This window comes from Pangasianodon hypophthalmus, chromosome 9 (assembly GCF_027358585.1).
Source record: "Pangasianodon hypophthalmus isolate fPanHyp1 chromosome 9, fPanHyp1.pri, whole genome shotgun sequence".
Classification (NCBI taxonomy): domain Eukaryota; kingdom Metazoa; phylum Chordata; class Actinopteri; order Siluriformes; family Pangasiidae; genus Pangasianodon; species Pangasianodon hypophthalmus.
The window spans coordinates 18,013,027-18,030,235 of NC_069718.1; the positions used below are offsets into that span (position 1 = coordinate 18,013,027).

The 17,209-nt window shown below is 40.6% G+C and overlaps 1 protein-coding gene across 4 annotated transcripts in view; it reads right to left on the reverse strand.

Annotated features, from left to right (window-relative positions):
• The window catches only part of scaper (S-phase cyclin A-associated protein in the ER), a 93,176-nt gene that overhangs the window by 37,001 nt on the left and 38,966 nt on the right, over window positions 1–17,209 (reverse strand). For all 4 annotated transcript variants that reach the window (XM_034307342.2, XM_034307344.2, XM_034307343.2 and 1 more), the window contains 5 exons: window positions 17,042–17,194; window positions 15,094–15,201; window positions 7,044–7,180; window positions 2,367–2,432; window positions 1,955–2,081 (listed from right to left, as the gene is read on the reverse strand). In XM_034307342.2, the coding sequence (XP_034163233.2) occupies window positions 1,955–2,081; window positions 2,367–2,432; window positions 7,044–7,180; window positions 15,094–15,201; window positions 17,042–17,194 (591 nt within the window). The remainder of the gene's footprint in view (window positions 1–1,954; window positions 2,082–2,366; window positions 2,433–7,043; window positions 7,181–15,093; window positions 15,202–17,041; window positions 17,195–17,209) is intronic.

The window sequence follows — 17,209 nt, forward strand, 5'->3', positions numbered from 1 at the left end:
TGTCCAGGGATTAGAGGAGGAAGTGCCTAAGCAGCCTGGTTCACACACAAGCCCAGTGACGCTGCTTTGGGCACGGGCCGGCTCGGGTGAAGGAATCTGCATGGTTTGACGGACAGCTCAAATGAAGTCCAGATACAAAACTGAGAGACTCCTATCCCCACAAGGGCCCAAAGAAAAGCTTGAAGAACTGACATTTCCACAAGCACTTCACTATTCCTGCTGACTTAGAAAAACAGCAACAGAGGGCTCTTCAAAGGCAGGTCTCAGTGGAAAACTCCAGAACCAGTCGGAATGAGAGAGACCACAAGGCCTCTGGGATAGCATGAGAGAAAACACTTGAACTCAGGAGGGAATCTGCAGTCTTAAAAAGCGTCTAACAAAATAACTCTGACAGTTATTTGGTTAGGGGAGGTAAAATAAAAGTGTTTAATCTGATTAGATATGACTAATCTGGGCATAGTGTACAGAGTGGTGTCTGTACCTTACTACATTCAAGTATGATGGTTAACATGCACGTCTTAAATGACATACAAGTCTTTATAAGGCATTAAAGGGCTAACTTCAACCACAATGCAAATGCGAAAGGAAAATATTACAGCCTACATTCACATTAATTTGAAATTGTAACCCTAAATATGATTTAAATATAAATTATATTTTAACCTAAATACAATAATTTAATATAAAACACACATAAGTATGGTGTGTAATACTTCAGGAAATAAAAGTATCGCCAGTTGGTGCTTCTCCACCAGTTCTAGACAAGATTCACACTCCACCCTACCCTCCCATTAGCACTGCTTTGCCAGACTGTTCAGCCACTTGCCCGCTCCCTGGAGAAATCCCTTCATCCATTAACATCCAGCGTCTCCTCCCTTCAGCCAGTGCAGTGACACCATCAACATCCCATCCTCCCGCCCACACACACCCACACACACACCCAGGTCTTTTACAGTATGGCACTTGCTAGGATTGTTTATTTCCTTCCTTTGTTTAAAAAAAAAAAAAAAAAAAAAGACAGATGTTTGCCATCTATCCAACCTAGTATTGATCAACCTGTCATAAAAAGTGCAACAAATATTGGGCCTTAGCTGACTAAAGGACAAGATGAAGTAATGCCTTTGCAAATACCGCACATTAATCCACATGTGAATTGCTGAAAAATAAAAACGCTTCAAAACATGTACAATATTGTAAAGATCTGCATATTTTTATTGTACTGAATACAGGTGGCTCACAGGAAAAAGGCAAGGTGCCATTATCACTGTGAGGAACACATCCCGAGCCAAAGAATACATCTTTAAATGCTTTGTTGCATTTATTTTTTTCAATCATTTGGATCAAACTTTACGTCGACAAAACCGACGAGTTATTGTACAAAGCCACAATGTGCACCAGCAGGCATGAGAGGTCAGACAAACACTGGAAAACATGTTTGGCTGCTTAACAAACGGGTAGCAGCTCGATTAATAACATCTGCTGCAATGAAAACATGCAACTAATCTGGCCCTCGTTACCAAATAACCAAGGGCAAAGAGTTGGAGAAGGAACGTGATACTCAGTGCAGACTGTGAGACAGGGAGGACTCCAGCCAAAGCTGTGTGGTTTAGGAGAGTCTGCACACAGAGCAGCCAGGAGGCTTATCTCCCTCTCAAATCCTTACACACAAGCACGCATACACAAACCCACAATCTGAACAGACTATAGGGCAGAATTCTAGGGCACTGTGGCAAACCAATCACAGAGTCATTTGGAGACCTGCAATGCCACAGAACTGTTCACTTTATTCATATTAGCCCGAGGAGGACGGGTAAGAATCAGAGCGGTATAATTGTGATAGCCTGTATAAAACTTACTACAACCCCAAGGACACTATCAAAATAGGAGTAATCTAATATACAAAACAGTATTTCACATGTAGTTGTATTTGCTAATTCCATTATACATACAGTACCTGTTTCTCCAGAATGCGGGAGATCTCACCCAGGGTTCTGTCCAAGCCAGACACTTTGTTGTTGGCCCACTGGCCACTGTCCTGCCCCTGCAGCTGCTTTCCCAAGTCCTTCACCAGTCGCTGCAGTCTGCGCGTGCACACGCGCACACACACACACACACACACAATGAAGGCCATAGCCTCATAAATCCAGAATGGGAATGGGAAAAAACAATCATGCCTGGTCTACCATATTTATTATCCAAATTTATACAAACACTCTTGACTGATGCAAGTCTTTCGTAGGTGTTAAGTGTGTGTAGGGTGTGAAGGGTTTAAAAGACAACATTTCAGAGATAGGAGCAAGCCAAATACTTGTAGATACAGCTCAGGTGTGGGCGTACATTCATTATAACCAGAGCTGGCAGCTTACTTGGCCTTGTAAGGAGAATCTGGAATCTGCATCTTCGCCTCCACGGATGTCTCATACTCCTTAGCCCTGAGAAGGAAAAAGACGAACAGTCCATCAGAGAGTCTGAGCGAGCCAAAGAGAGAAGAAGAGCGAGTAAGAGACACAGAGAAAGAGAGAGAGAGAGAGAGAGAGAGAGCTAGGGAGAGAGATCTCCTACACACGTCAGCCTGAGGACATGAGGAGATAAGAGGACAGTGAGAACAAAGAAAAGATCAGGAGGTCAATCTGTGTCTCAAACTGTTTATTTAGCCTGTCAGCTGCTCTCAAAAGTTCCATAAAAAATCTAAAGTCTTGTACAAACAAGTAAAATGGTCACTTGTCCAAAATCGTTCAGACAAACTATGAGAAGAGAACAAGTTCCATTTACATATCTAGTTTAAATGCTAATGCTGTTTATAAACATTGTGGCAAATCTCCAGCCTAGGGGGGTGTAGCTAACAACCAAGTGAGCCCTGGTGTGGTCCAGCAAGACAGATTCCTGTCCATCCCACATCTCACCGATAAGACTGATCGATCAGTTCCTGACAAACCACCTGAGGGAGAGATGACCTGCGGCTGATAAACTCTGCCACTTTCCGGAAGACTGAACTGAAAGATGAATGTTCCCAGAAAGCCAGGGCCACGTCTATCTTTAATATCAGTATTTTAAAGACTTTTTTCCCAGACAAAGTCTAAGACTAGTTGCAGATTAAAAAGCATTTCTGTTGGGGCTGCCAATGTAATTCAATCCAAAAACAGCCCTCATCTGTCAGCTCATAGAGGCTTAAATTTAAATACACATCAATAAAGTTTAGTTCAAATGCTCTGAGAGGTGTACTGACACATTGTTGTTCTCAATATGCAATTTTCACTTCAACATATGCCAAACATGAGTTTGGCTTAGCATGATTAATTAAATGATAAGTTGAGTGTTTAATTAGTGACCAAGGTAAGCGGTGAGTTTAAAAATAAAAAAATCAAATGCCTTTAGCAGATGTTGGATTAAAAAGCCTTATTCTTTGTCTTTAAAAGGGGAATAAATCAGTCTGAACACTATAAACTTGAATTTGATAACACACCACAAGGGGACAGGAATGCTAGGAAAAAAAGGCAACAGAGCCCTACGTAACATGTAATGAACCCCCAATCTGACGTCAGGGTTAAATCTTTTCTTTAAACACTCATAAGAAAAAGCTAGCACTTAAAAGAGGTAGGTGAAGTTTACAGTCTACATCAATGTTACATTCAAAAAAAAAAAAAAAGGGTTAAGGTAGAAATGTCAGACATTTAGATATTTGGCGCTTTTCTGGAGTCTAAAAACAGAGAGACAGAGATTTGGTAAAGGCTACCTAAGTCACAGAGATTTAATCTAGACATAGGTTACACAGACCACCCTCGCTGCACAGTGAGAAGACTAAAGCTCAATGCTACAGTGCATTATTTACCACAAGCTCAGAGAGACGGGCATAAAGAATGCAGCAGAGCATTCAGGAAAGGCTTGAACTATACCTGGCCCCTTCATCATCCTCCGAATTACAATATTCATCTCTGACAGCTTTATACCCGTGCAGGTTAAACGGGGAGCAATGGCCGGGCCATCAATCACTGGTGGCGGCAGGCCCCGTTAAATGGGCAAGGGAGTTATAAATATTAGTAATCAGAATTAAGGGGGGGTAGGGGAGCTACACAGCTACAATGCAGAACTAATAATCAATTCATCACGATCTGCCCCAACATTCACCTCCATCCATGCTGGATAGAGATAGTGGCCCCCCTACACTGGGCCATAAAAATGTCCATGTGTCCAGATGGATAAAAAAAAACAAATACACTGTATCCGTTTTAAAAGGTGCAATGAGAACTCAGGGGTTTGGCACTACCGGTTACATGGAGGATTTGGCCAGGTGCTGCTGCAATATTTTAATGTTGAGTTTGAGAGGCTTTCAATCATGGAACTTCACTGCTGACGGATAAGGAATTAAAACTGGAGCCGTGGAAAATGTGCAAAAAGGAACAAACCGGGACCCACCTATAAATTCTACAAATGCACATGAGGACACGGACGTAATATAGATGCCGGAGTCATAAAACGTAGGATCAGTTCAGGTGCAGCCTTCGTTATATGAAACATGTCAGGGGAAAAGAAGGGAACTGTGGTTTTTCGCTGTGCCTTTGTCGACTTCTGTATGTCCACATCACATGCTTGACGCCTCTTTCCCTGCCAGAGGAAATTTTTTGGTAAACTTAGTGAGAGTGGTGTGCATTAAACAGGGGGTCCTTTGTATGCAGTCCCGTACACAGAGCACTCTGTTTCCAAACCTGGGGAAAAGACAACCTATGCACCGGACCAAACATCACACACAAGAAAGAGACAATGGCATTGCTTTAATGTTCACTACATGAGGAGGAAAACACACAAGCAATATTATTTGTAAAATACACTAAGTTCTTAGTAGGAAATAGCACTGGACTCGTCCCCAGGTCAAGCATGTTCAGGACTAAAACAGCTTAACGATGACAATAGGGGACAGGGCAACCTGGGAGGCCTGTCAAAAGCTCTCTTGCCTTTTCCAAACACCACCCTATGCTCCTATAAAACGCCTCATTTCCACCCAGCGGTGGAGCTGCTAACCTCGCCGCGCCGGGACCGAAGGCGGCAGTGATTTATGATTGTGAGTGCCTGCTCTCTCTCAGGCTTGGCGCTCCAGGGCTCAAGCAGCGAGTGACAGCGAGCAGAGGGGGCTCAGGCCTGTCACTTTCTCAGCTCTAGCCCTGCGGAGTGCCACTCACCAGCCCGGGCTGCTGAGATATTAATGAGCAAGCCCAGCCTGGCCCTGTTTAGAGAGCATAACTCGCCCTCAGGCCCTCCCCCAGGAGCTTGTTAGGCGCCTTTAACTGGAAACTTGTTTGAATGAATTTATTCAAAGATAAAGTAAGATGAATTTTGACACTGACTAAAAATCATCAGTTAACTTAAGGGCTAGTTAAAACTTGACATAGTATCATCAACCAAGCTCAACAAGCAACAATCTAATTTGAGGCTGGTTAGTTCAGACTGTTTAACTACCAAGTACAGTCGTAAGTCAGGGTGTAGTCTCAAGCTGGTCCTAAACTATATGTTGAAAGGAGTTTAAACTAACGGCTTGTAGAATTGCAGCTGCAAACGTACATCATAACTAGTAGTGTGTAAAGTGATCGTAGATCAAACTTGTCGCACAGCGTGACATTTCAGCATCACCACCCAATCATAAACATGATCCGACATAAATCTATTTCAAGCCAAGATGTGTCTCCTAAATCATTTTAACTAAATCCAAACAGGCTGTGCTTAGATCATATAAACAAAAAAGTTTTGACTCAAATTATTCATCTCTTGTATTTGTATTTGTTCTGCTTAGTCTCACATGCAAAGAGAATTTAACAATGAGCCATAACATTGAAAACTAACGAAGCCACAAAAATAATCTGCATGTAAATATGCTGAAAATAAACTTACATTAGTGGTAAAATGTTTTCAGTATTTTGTGATGTACCTTACCGAAAATAACAGTTTGACCCACGACATTTTAACTATCAGCTAGCTGCTTGTTATGCTACCAGATAAAAAAATTGCCTATTTGTAATTGTTCTACGATCCCTCATGACTATACCTGCCAATTTCTGTATCAGTCTCAATGGGTGTCGGTATTCAGACAAATACCACAAAATATGTACCCAAACTCAGCCTGAAAAAATGCCACTGATGAATCTCTAGTCAAAACCATGTTACTTGGTGCAACCATTTATATTTTAGTAGTCCATAAAGTCAAAAGTAGTGGCCATTTATGTTCAAACTAGGCTACAACAGAGTTTATATTTTACTGCTGAAACCAACTGCTTGTTTCCTACGTTATAACCCAATACAGATGCTCCATGAAGCGTACTGATCGTATGGGGAGGGCAGAGTAGGATTAAAGACTGAGCTCAGCTAGGTTATCCACACCCACAGCAGCTTAATCTCTCCTGACTCCTCCTTACGACACCATGAAAAATAACTGCATGTGTCTCAACTCTCTATCTGTCTCCCCGCTGTCACAGTAAAACACAAACACACACTACAGTTGTGACAAGGAGCAAAATTTATAGTGTCCAGGTCTAGGAGTTGACACTGAGGCACGCTGCCTCCTATTTGTTGATTACTATTGATTTTCTTTGATACTTCATTTAAAAATCAATAGCGAGGAGAAAGAAAAACAGGCATGGTTTACACATACTTTAACATACCATTGTACACCAGAGGAGGCTTCAGTTTTGGCAGCGCAGTGGCAACCAATTAGGAGAAAAGCTCTTAACAGGTGAAAGCGAGGGAGCCTTCCAGATCGATTCTCACTTTTTCCTCCCCAATCACACAAAGTGGCCATAAATTAAGCTCATCAGTGTTGCTCTGCAGACAGCCAAGATGCACAGTGCCTCTGCTCTCCATCTCCTTGTCACTCATAAAGCTCTCACACATATGCCATGTTGTCCTTTAGCCATATGAGTGACTGTCACGCATGAGAGAAACAGCAAGAAGAGAGTAAAAGGAGCGAGTGAGAGAGAGAGAGAGAGAGAGCACGAGAGAGAGAGAGCGCAAGAGAGAGGACAACGACAGAATAGACTAGGGAAAAAAAAGACAGTCACCTTGAGTTCATCCGTCCACGGAGTTTCTTGGCCTTTTTCCGTGCTTTCTGTCTCTCCTCTCCGTCCTGGTTAGTCTCAGGGGTCACAGTGGTGTCCGTCACTATGTCTACAATGTACTTCTTTAAAGACAGGTGCTCCTGTGGTAAAACAATCAACAGAGATTCATGAAGTGAGCACACACACATTAGCACTTCATATCTCTGCACCTACCCACCCACAGAACCCAAAACCGTCACACTTCTAACGGTGTTAGAAGGCAGAATCAAAAGGTATTGTATCATATTAACAGGTAAATAATTACATAATAACCAGTCCTCAAAGTGGGCCGGTACTCACTGGTACGCAGTACCGGAACTTCTACATTTTACTCTTTGGCATACCGTGACTTTTCTTGCGTAGCGGCACTTTTCACAAGCTGCCGGCACTCTTTTCAGTCCTCTCCATATCAGTTCCGGGCGATTCATAATTACCCTACATAAACTACATTACCCAGGGAGCACTACGTGACGCTCATCCGCTCCCGTTCTCGCGACAAGTCTCAAGATAAATAACGTTAATTCTAGTCTAAGTAATGTAACGTTAATGCTAAGTAACATTAATGCCAATAATGTTGGCCTGGCTCCAAAAGGTCACAAAGAGAACACACGACTCAGACTATGACACAAACACACATACAGAATATAAACATAATAAAACTAATAATATATAGCAACATACAGATATTGCATTATTATATTATTACAGTTAAATACAGATATTACATTATTAAATTATTATATATTATTATTCTATATTATAAAATTAATAGTTTGGCAAATGGTTGTACCCTTTGAGTAAATAAATGTATGTTTCATGTATGAACATCAGCGATATCTCTTAGCATCTTTTATTCACTGTAGAAATTCAGAATGTAATACTTAATGATTAGCCGATACCGGCTGATACACATGCCAACACGTGAATAAGGGGAGTACTGGCACTTTTTCCCCCCATTTAAAGTACTGATAATAACTAAGTAATAACCATAACTTTGACAGAATTTAATAGTGATACTGAGAACCATAACATCATTTAAAAATAATAATACAACTGTGGACCCCTGGTAGACTGTGGACCCCACTTTAAGAACTATGGATATAGAAGAGCAAACAAGAACACTATGGAAATCCTGATTCTGTTTATCCAACTTATCAAAACCCATTTTGTTCCGCATCAATCGCCCAAGGTCTTCTGGGCACTGTGGACTGAAAGACTACGTTCTGAGGGAATGCTCTGTTCAGCTGGGGAAGTGCTGACAGGACTCTTTCAACAGTTATTGGATACCAGCTTTGTCCCTCAGGTGTGGAAGGTAACAGTCTGGCACCGAAGAAACCACATGCTAAGATCTTAAAATGATTTCAGACCTGTGCTGTTAAAATGCATGGTGAAAGTTGCCTGTAGCGAACTGACCATGAAAATGAAGTTAGCTTATGGGCAAAACTGGGGGTAGAACATGCCTGCCTACAAGACACCTCTAAACACAATGTTGAGGCACCCAGAGATCCTTCACCAGTTGCACATTGTGTGTGCACTTGTATGTAGCTCTAGAATAGTATGTTATGTTTGTACATCTGTTATGTGTTAAAATCTGATAAAACCATGTATCTTCTGCCCTATCCATTTTCTTACTCAAAAAGTAAAAAAGTAAATTTAATCTTTTTTGTGCATAAGACAAATAAGACAACTCCAACAATCCCAACAGTCTTCTATCCAGTTTTCAGCCACTTTGCACCAGCGAATAAACTCACAGCCTGGAATCTGGGAAGCATGTGGACACTTTGGCAATATATTTACACTGACATTAAAACTCCTCAGCTTTCAACCAGTCCCCCTAATATAACTTCCATTCTTATTGTAAAAAAAAAAAACATGAAAATGAAACTTTCCAAAACTGCTATGCAAGCAAAGTGAAAAACAAACAATTAGAGAGGATCAACATGTGGATTGTCAGAAAGAAAACTACAATACTCTGTGACTGGATGGTCTTGTGCTGTTCCACTGTCCTTTAGGAAATAACTCACTGACTCCCTTTAGCAATATGCACTACAGTACAATGCACAAACTTGCTGCTACTTGACTACTTATGTAATGCTCTATGTATAACTAGAGTTTCTTGTTTTTTTGTTGTTGTTGTTGTATCTAGGATTTAGTTGGGGGGTGTGTTTAACTGATATGATACTGAAGCCATTAAAGTAACTCTGAAATAGCAACACTTAACACAATGCTGTTGAAAATATTAATAATAATAATGACAAATATCACCACAAGAAGTGGTCTGTGGGGTCCAAGTGGCCTTAAAAAAAAAGCGCCCTCAGTGGCCAGTTCGTGCCAAGTTGCACAGAAAACCAAAAACGACAAAATAGACCACAGATGAACATACTGTTCAAGCCTCATGAGGATGGCTTCTAAATCCAACCTGTGAAAAGGTTGCTGAAAGCTAACTGGATAATGGCGGCCATGTTTTTAAATCAGGTCATCATCAAAAATCCACTTACAGAAAAGAAATTTGAACTTAACCCCACCCCCTATGGATGATAAAAACATTGCACTTATCATCAGAATCTTGTCTTGAGTGGGGCTTTCAAGTTTCGTTCAAATCCATAAACCAATCTTGAGTTACAGGTGTTGCAGTACATTAAGATCTGCCCTGCTAGGATTGATATATTGTTCACAGATATTATGATAACTGTTTTGATAATTGAGTTTTGAGTATAGAGAGTATTGTAATAATAATTTTGGGACTATATTCCAGAAATCCTAGGACTAGTACACAAAAGTAGGTTTTTCATATTTAGCAAAATAGCTCAAGATCTAAGCAGGTAGAGCTAAATGGTCCAAACTGCAAACTTCCACTAAATCAAAGAATCAGAGGGGAAAAAAAGAATGCTGTATCTAGGACTAATGGTTCTTGAGAAATGTGGCAAAATGTCCAATGCTGTGCTACAGTGCTACCATCAGCACCACCATCGGGCTGATCAGGCACCCGAGCAGCAGGAGGGAGTGATATCGACTGACCGAGTTTAACGTCTGTACAGAAGAAGACGAAGACAAAGAAAGCGATGAAGATGTGGAAGAAAAAGAGGAAGATTAAGAAGAAGATGAAGACAAGTGAAGATGAAAAATGCTTTGACCACTAATAATAAAACAAAATACTACAAGATTTATGACATTTATGACATTAAAACATGCCAATTGTTGAACTAAAAAAAAATCATTTAACTGTTTGAGTGCAACACTAGGTTTAACAAAGTGCTACACTTTAAGCACATCAATGTTTGATGAAGTCACTCAATTATTATTATTATTATTATTATTATTACTATTATTATTTTACATTTGACATTTTACTACTTGACTATAAAGATGGCAAATCACCTCACTGGACACCTAAAATCTGATACCTTGTCATTCAAACATGGAGGCCATGAGAGGCAACCTACCTATACTCAATGGATTTTAACATTAACAGAACAGCCTGCCAAAGACAAACTTTATGCACAGTATATAAGGAATCTCGGTACATTGCACACCCTTTAAGTTCTAGGGGTAAATGTAAGCTATAGCACTGAAAGCACAGGTGTTATCAGTTGGGCATTGTGCAAGAGTAATTACTCCTGCATCTCCCCCTTGCCTGCAGTGTGAGGGCAGCGGAAATGCTGAAAGAGAAGTATAACTTCCCATCTAGACACCACTGGGTCTACTCAGATAATGCTGATACATCCATGGGAAGAAAGACGGATGTAACTCAATTTAAATGACGCATGTGCCAGAATGCAATTATCCAATTATCCTGTCATCCAGCACCTCAGAGAATGGACAGAGAGGGGATAGAGAAGGGTTTGAATTCAGAGCCTCTACCCAGCCGTTCTGCTGCCATTCCAGATAGTTTTACTGCAGGGAACACAATGTCAGTTCTTATCGCACAGGTGAAATATGGGAAAGATGTTGGCATGTCAGCCTTCTGAAATCTGAAAGTCGGTTTAATAACCTCTTACTCAAAACCACTGTGCAAAATTCCTCCGACACAGATTACACTGCTTGTAAGTGTGGTAACATGTTGGTACAGGGGGTCACTTATACCCTGTGTATTAATCTCTAATGTGTGTGCATATACATAGGGAACATTTACAATTACTAATCATTAACTGTCCTTAACTACTGTTTCTGGGAATGTGCAAGCTAATTAAGGATAAGGAACTATAATTATGCTCTCCATCACCAGTTCCAATGCAAAGTGTATACAGAGACAATCTAATAAACAATTTCACTTAATTGTATGTGTTCAGTACAAAGCTTTATTTTGTAGTGCACTACTCTATGTCAGGTAAAAAGATGATAAGCACTAAAACAGTCAAATTTAACACAAAAATATACTAAACAGGTATTGAAAATTCCGTAGATATTTAAAGAACTAAGAAATGGTGTGTAAACTGGATAAATTGAGAATCGTTATTAATAACAAATAACATCTGTATTCACTACTTTCATGCACACTGATTCTTCTGTTATACCACAGTGCTGTTGAATTCTTGAATCTGATTGGGCGGAAGGTGTTAATGTTCTATAACAGCAGGTCTGACAGTAGTGCCGGCAGGTTTATATTAAAGCGCTCATTCTGATATGTTATTGTTTCTACAGTAATAGCTCATTCACAGGGACCTGTATGGCAGAAACTACACAACCTAAGGTAATAATAAACAGATTTTTAAAAAATGTGGTATTTAACAAAAAAAAATAAATTCTGCTATGGTATGGCCTTCTGTAAAGTGGTGTTTATTTAGCACTTATGGAAGATGTCAGCGCTTTGTAAAGGTCAGTGAGTTTTCCAAAATGGGAAAGTCTTCAGGACAGAGGAGTCTGTGCTTCACTGTTTCTCAGTAACATAAGCTGCATTATTTATCTTATTAACTTCGAGAGAAAAAGAGAGGCTGGTGAGGAAATGACTGCTGATAGCTGCAATAACTCAAGTAATAACAGGAACTAACTTGTCTCATGGACGTTCCACAAAGGCTAAAAGTATGTGTAGTGCATTAATATAAACCTTAATATAGTAACTATTAATATAGTTGACAAACTGCTGTGGTATAAGAGGAATAAAACACGTTAGGGAGCGTTGTCATTGGAAAATACTCAAGTTTGGGGTTGTAGTAACTCCACTTCAAGTCAGGTCCCAACACACCACACTGCTGTTGAATATTTTCCTATAACAGCATGCCTTGTTGTCTTGAATTCCTTACATAAGTGATCCCCTATACTGACGCTACTCTGTTAATCAATAAACTCTGTAAACTCGTGATCATACACACGTGTAATTAAATGGGTTTGGAGAAAAAAAAAACATAGCAAGTTAGCTCACCGAATTACATTTGCAATCTTATTAATTTTCTAGAAGTGTAAATAAATGAGTTGGTGGGTAAGAGAGGCTGTGTGCGTGCGTGTGTGTGTGTGTGTGTGTGTGTGTGTGTGTGTGTGTGTGTGTGTGTGTGTGTGTGGGGCAGTCCACAACCCCCTGGGAGCAGGAGTTGAGCCTTGCAGTCATAACCATTGGATCCCACTGGCCGGAGAGGCATCTGGCGAGTAATCTCTCTGAAAGGCGATCTACTTCTCCTGCTGTGCCGTTAATGGGATTGTTTCTGTAACACCTCAAAGACATGCACCATCTTGAGATTATATCAGAGTGGCGTTTGGAGGAGGACCTCAGAACTAGCTCTGCAGTGAATCTACTGCTGGACTGCTTTTACTATAGAGGCTAACTAAAGTAAACTACACAAATCAAATTAAAGAAGCCAAACAAATCATTCAGCACTGACTGGAGTGAAATATAAAAAAGAAAACTACTTTCACATTCAGCTCTCTTTTTGATCCGTGGTCATGTTGTTCACAAAAAAGCTGGCTGAAAATAAGTCTGAATGTAGCAGCACAACACTTAACGTGAAAACCTTTGCACAATGTAGCAGCACAACACTTAACGTGAAAACCTTTGTGGGCAGAACTTTCAGACGTTCAGGCAGGTGAATGATCTAGTGGAGGAAGTTGTGTGATAGACAGGTGTTCCCTTGCACCTGAGAGACAATAGGAGGGGCCAGAGAGAGAATTGGTGAGAGAGATGTGCCTGAGGCAAAAACTGCCTGACAATAACACATAGTGTTTTCTGTAGGTAATGGAAGAAATGGGAGACTACTCCAAACATCACACCGACATGACCTGCTCAGGGCCCATACATCCTCCCAGTGTCACACTCATATGACCCTCCCATCCTCCACTCCTTTGTGTCACACAATGGATGGCACAGGAAGGCCTTCCCCCGATGTCAGACAGACAGCTACATGTCATCCAGGTTCAAGGTGAATATATGGTGTATCAGGTGGCATGCTCTCTATCTTGCCCTCTCTTTTTTTCTCTCTCTCACACACAAACACACTTTTAAGTGATAGTATCTCAGAGGCATCAGTTGCGAGCATTTGTATTTGTTCTGATAGCTGTGGATAGTCATGTCTTAAACCAAAAAGAGCATAAATTACGTAGAATAATGAAATCAAGTCGGGTAAAACCCTTTACAAATTATTGTCAGAAACTGAAGTGATAAGAGCATCTTCTATTTAAGAGGTAATGGAAGTTTTTTTGGTTGAGTGTCAAGGATGAACAGTAAATTTAAATTCCCCATGCATCAAGCACAATTGGTCAGGACCTTCCCGTATATTATGTTAAAGCACGACAGATGACTACCAATAAAAGTTAGTAAGAAGAGCAATGGTAGCTCCGAGCATTCCCCAGGCCCATCGATCCGTCCCTGTTGATAATCACCTTATTTTCAATTTAATCCACGAGTCCTTAAAAAGACAAAATGTGACCAAATACGAGGAGAGAGGGCTGCAGAGGTGCCGCTTCCACAGAGAAACTATGCTGTGACCTCTACACAGTTCAGCCAACCGTCTTAATTTTAATTAAAAATCTTTCACAACGGCAAGAGTTATGGAAGCCTCGACTGGAAAATAGGTAGCGGTTGCATGAATGAAATACGGCACACCAAAATGGGAAGAGACATAAATATGAAAGGCTAAAGGCCTATGATAAAAGTATCCAAACAAAAGTTCCCAACCAGACTGCCTTCACACACTGCAAAGAAAAACGACTTGCACCAGCTTGCAGCAACTCAAAAAAAAAAACAAACAAAAAAAAACCCCAAAAAAAAAAACCCAAAAAAAAAAAAACCCTTTGATGTGATTTCCAAGAGTAACATTTTTGTTTCTAATTAGAACAGACGACAGGCCTGATTAATACAGGGACAATTTTACAGTGCCAACTTTCTGTAATAATTCTCTTCCACTGCAATTTTCCTTCACTGTTCTACATAGCGCACCATAATTCTTTGAATAGAACTAAATCATAGCTTGAAGTAGGTTATGGAAAGAAATAATTTAGAATTATACAGCAGCCAATTTAATCCATTACCTTGTTTAATTTAGAGTTCATGTATCTGTCAGCCTTTAAACATATTAGTGCTTTTGAGCAGTTGCTTAGTGCTTGTTTACCGCTCTGTCAGGTAGAAGAAAAGGGTAGTGGTAATGAGTCAGGCATTAAAAATGACCTGCTGGAAAAAAAAAAATGAAGGAGATGTGGAGGCCAAAGGTGCAGCATATAGCACCAACAGTTGTCAGCTCTACAAAGACGCCAGTGTAAAAGGCAATCTCATATTGCAGTGAGTGGGTCCATGTTTAACGAGAAGCATCCACAAGACAGGCACTTTGTTAACAAAGACGTACAGGGACAAGGGGTGACCTCACCCTTCCGCTCTGTCACTGAACTCAACAATCATTTATTGCCACACAGACACAAGAAACATTAGTAATATCTGTTAATTTACATTTAAGCTTCGCATTAGATGGTGTACTGTGTTTTGTGAGATTATAGTCTAAGAGGCGTTGTGTTAGGAGATTATGTTAGATTTTTTAGTTCCTATATGTTTCCGTTCCACTGGGTTGGTTTGGAAACAGTTTAGGTGTCTACTTACCACCTCCTCGTCCGACAGCTCTCTTCCCTGGATGCTGCTGCTCTCCCTCACTGCCTGCTGGTGCCTCTTGCCCTTGGTGTGACTGAACAGGTGCACCTCGGAGGTGATCTACAAACACACAGGTCGAAGGTCAGTCACGGGAAAACAATTCCAAAGGAAGCCAGGTGTGAAAGAGATACCAATATCTTCAACAACAACGGCGTCAAGCTCGCAATATGTCAGCATATTCTTCACCATACTGTCACAGTTCTCGGATAACAAAACGATTGTTACAATCAAAAGCTCACTTCAAAGTAAAATCTAATCCCCAATTCATGACTGACATCTGCAAAGTAGAATAATACATCTAATAAAAGCCGGAACATCAAGACAGGATGTGCACAATGGCACAGAGAGATCCAAAAAACCCTATTTAAACTTTACCGCCATTTTAAGCCTCAGGCGCCTTTTTTTCCCCCCTTGGATTACATTTCAACACTTGTGCTTTCACTGACATGGGCAATTCTCACCCTTTTACACTGGTCTGCTATAAAAATTATTTCATGCATAATTCCATAAACCTGATTATAGAAAGTGAAACTGATGACAATGTGGAGATGCAGGTATAGGAGGACCATCATAAGACAACTTGCATTGTTTGTGTCTTGGTTTTGGATGTGAGCCCAAGCACGATGGCCTGTGTTTAATGTCATTAAGCAGAGTGCTTCCCTCTGACCTAAAGATGATGGCTGGAGTCACTGACTGGCCAAGGTCATCTGACATTTTAACAAGATTTCATTCTCCCCCAGTGCTTAATCTGATATCTGTTTGAAGCCCCAAGGTGTCTGGCCCCCGTTGCCATGAAAGCCAGGCCTGCCTCAGATAAATGTGCCTGCATGCTGATTTGTTGCCTGTCACTGAGAAAGCATGTTCATGACCAGTCATAAATCTCCAACCTAAGTTCATGTTTAATTAATGCAGTTAAATGCTCATTTGAATGCCTTCTCTTCTGACATCTTCCCAATTACCCTGCACTCAGCACTTTTCAGGACACTGCCTGCTAAAACAACCACCAGAAACATCCATGATAGCAGAGTTTAAACATGAGGAGAAAGTGTGTCCATGTGTGAAGTGATCTAAGACCAAATTTTGGTTACTGAAACAAAGCGAGTACAACATGACAGAGATCACTGTACCATGGGCATCTGAAATGTTTTTTTTTAACGTAAAATTACATTTGCATAATAAAGAATAAAACCCTGTGGGGTGTGTGGTTATAGGAAAATAAAAAACAGTGGGGCGATATCATGTTTTATTCCTCTTAAACCACTATTTGCCAATGATTACATTTTTTTATTAATTACAGAACAACAAATCGTACGTTATCTGTTTATTGTTAGGTTTAATGTTTGGGAATATCTGCAAACCAAGCTCTTGTTATCACTTACATTGTAGCAGCTATGAACTGTTGTTCCTTCATCAACCTCTCTTTTTTCCCTCAGCTTGTTACTGAGAAACCAAAGCGTTATATCCTCTCCCCTGATGTCTGTCCCGTGGCAGAAAACCTAAAGTTACAGCTTTACCTCGAACTGTTACAAAGCACTGACACTAGAGACTCCTTCCAGAAATGTTAAATAAGCGTAACCTTATAGACAACTTCATCATACTAACAATAATATTTTTGTCTGCTAAATTAAAACTTTTTTTTCAAATCTGTTTACTATTAGGTTTAGATTACATGGCGCTTCCTCTATACCTGTGAACGACCTTTTACTATAGAAACAACAACACAGAATGCGCGCATTAATACAAACCTGTGATTTGCCTTTCAGTCTGTAATACTGTCAGAGCTACTGTTATAGAAAACTAATCAACACCTTCTGACCAATCAGAATTGAGTATTCAGCAGCTCTGTGGTATAATACAGAAATTGTCTTGGAAATGTGTAACTGTGAAGCGAGTCTCTCACCACAACACCGCAAAGGGAGCACTGTTTCTTGCGCTCGTAGGGAGTGAGTTTGGGAGCGTAGTCTGTGTTGGCGTGTCTGCCGCTGCTCAGCTCAGCCGCCTTCTCTTTCCTCTGCTCAATCTGCTCCATGTGTCTGCGACTGCTCTCATCATGCTGTGGGCAGTATGC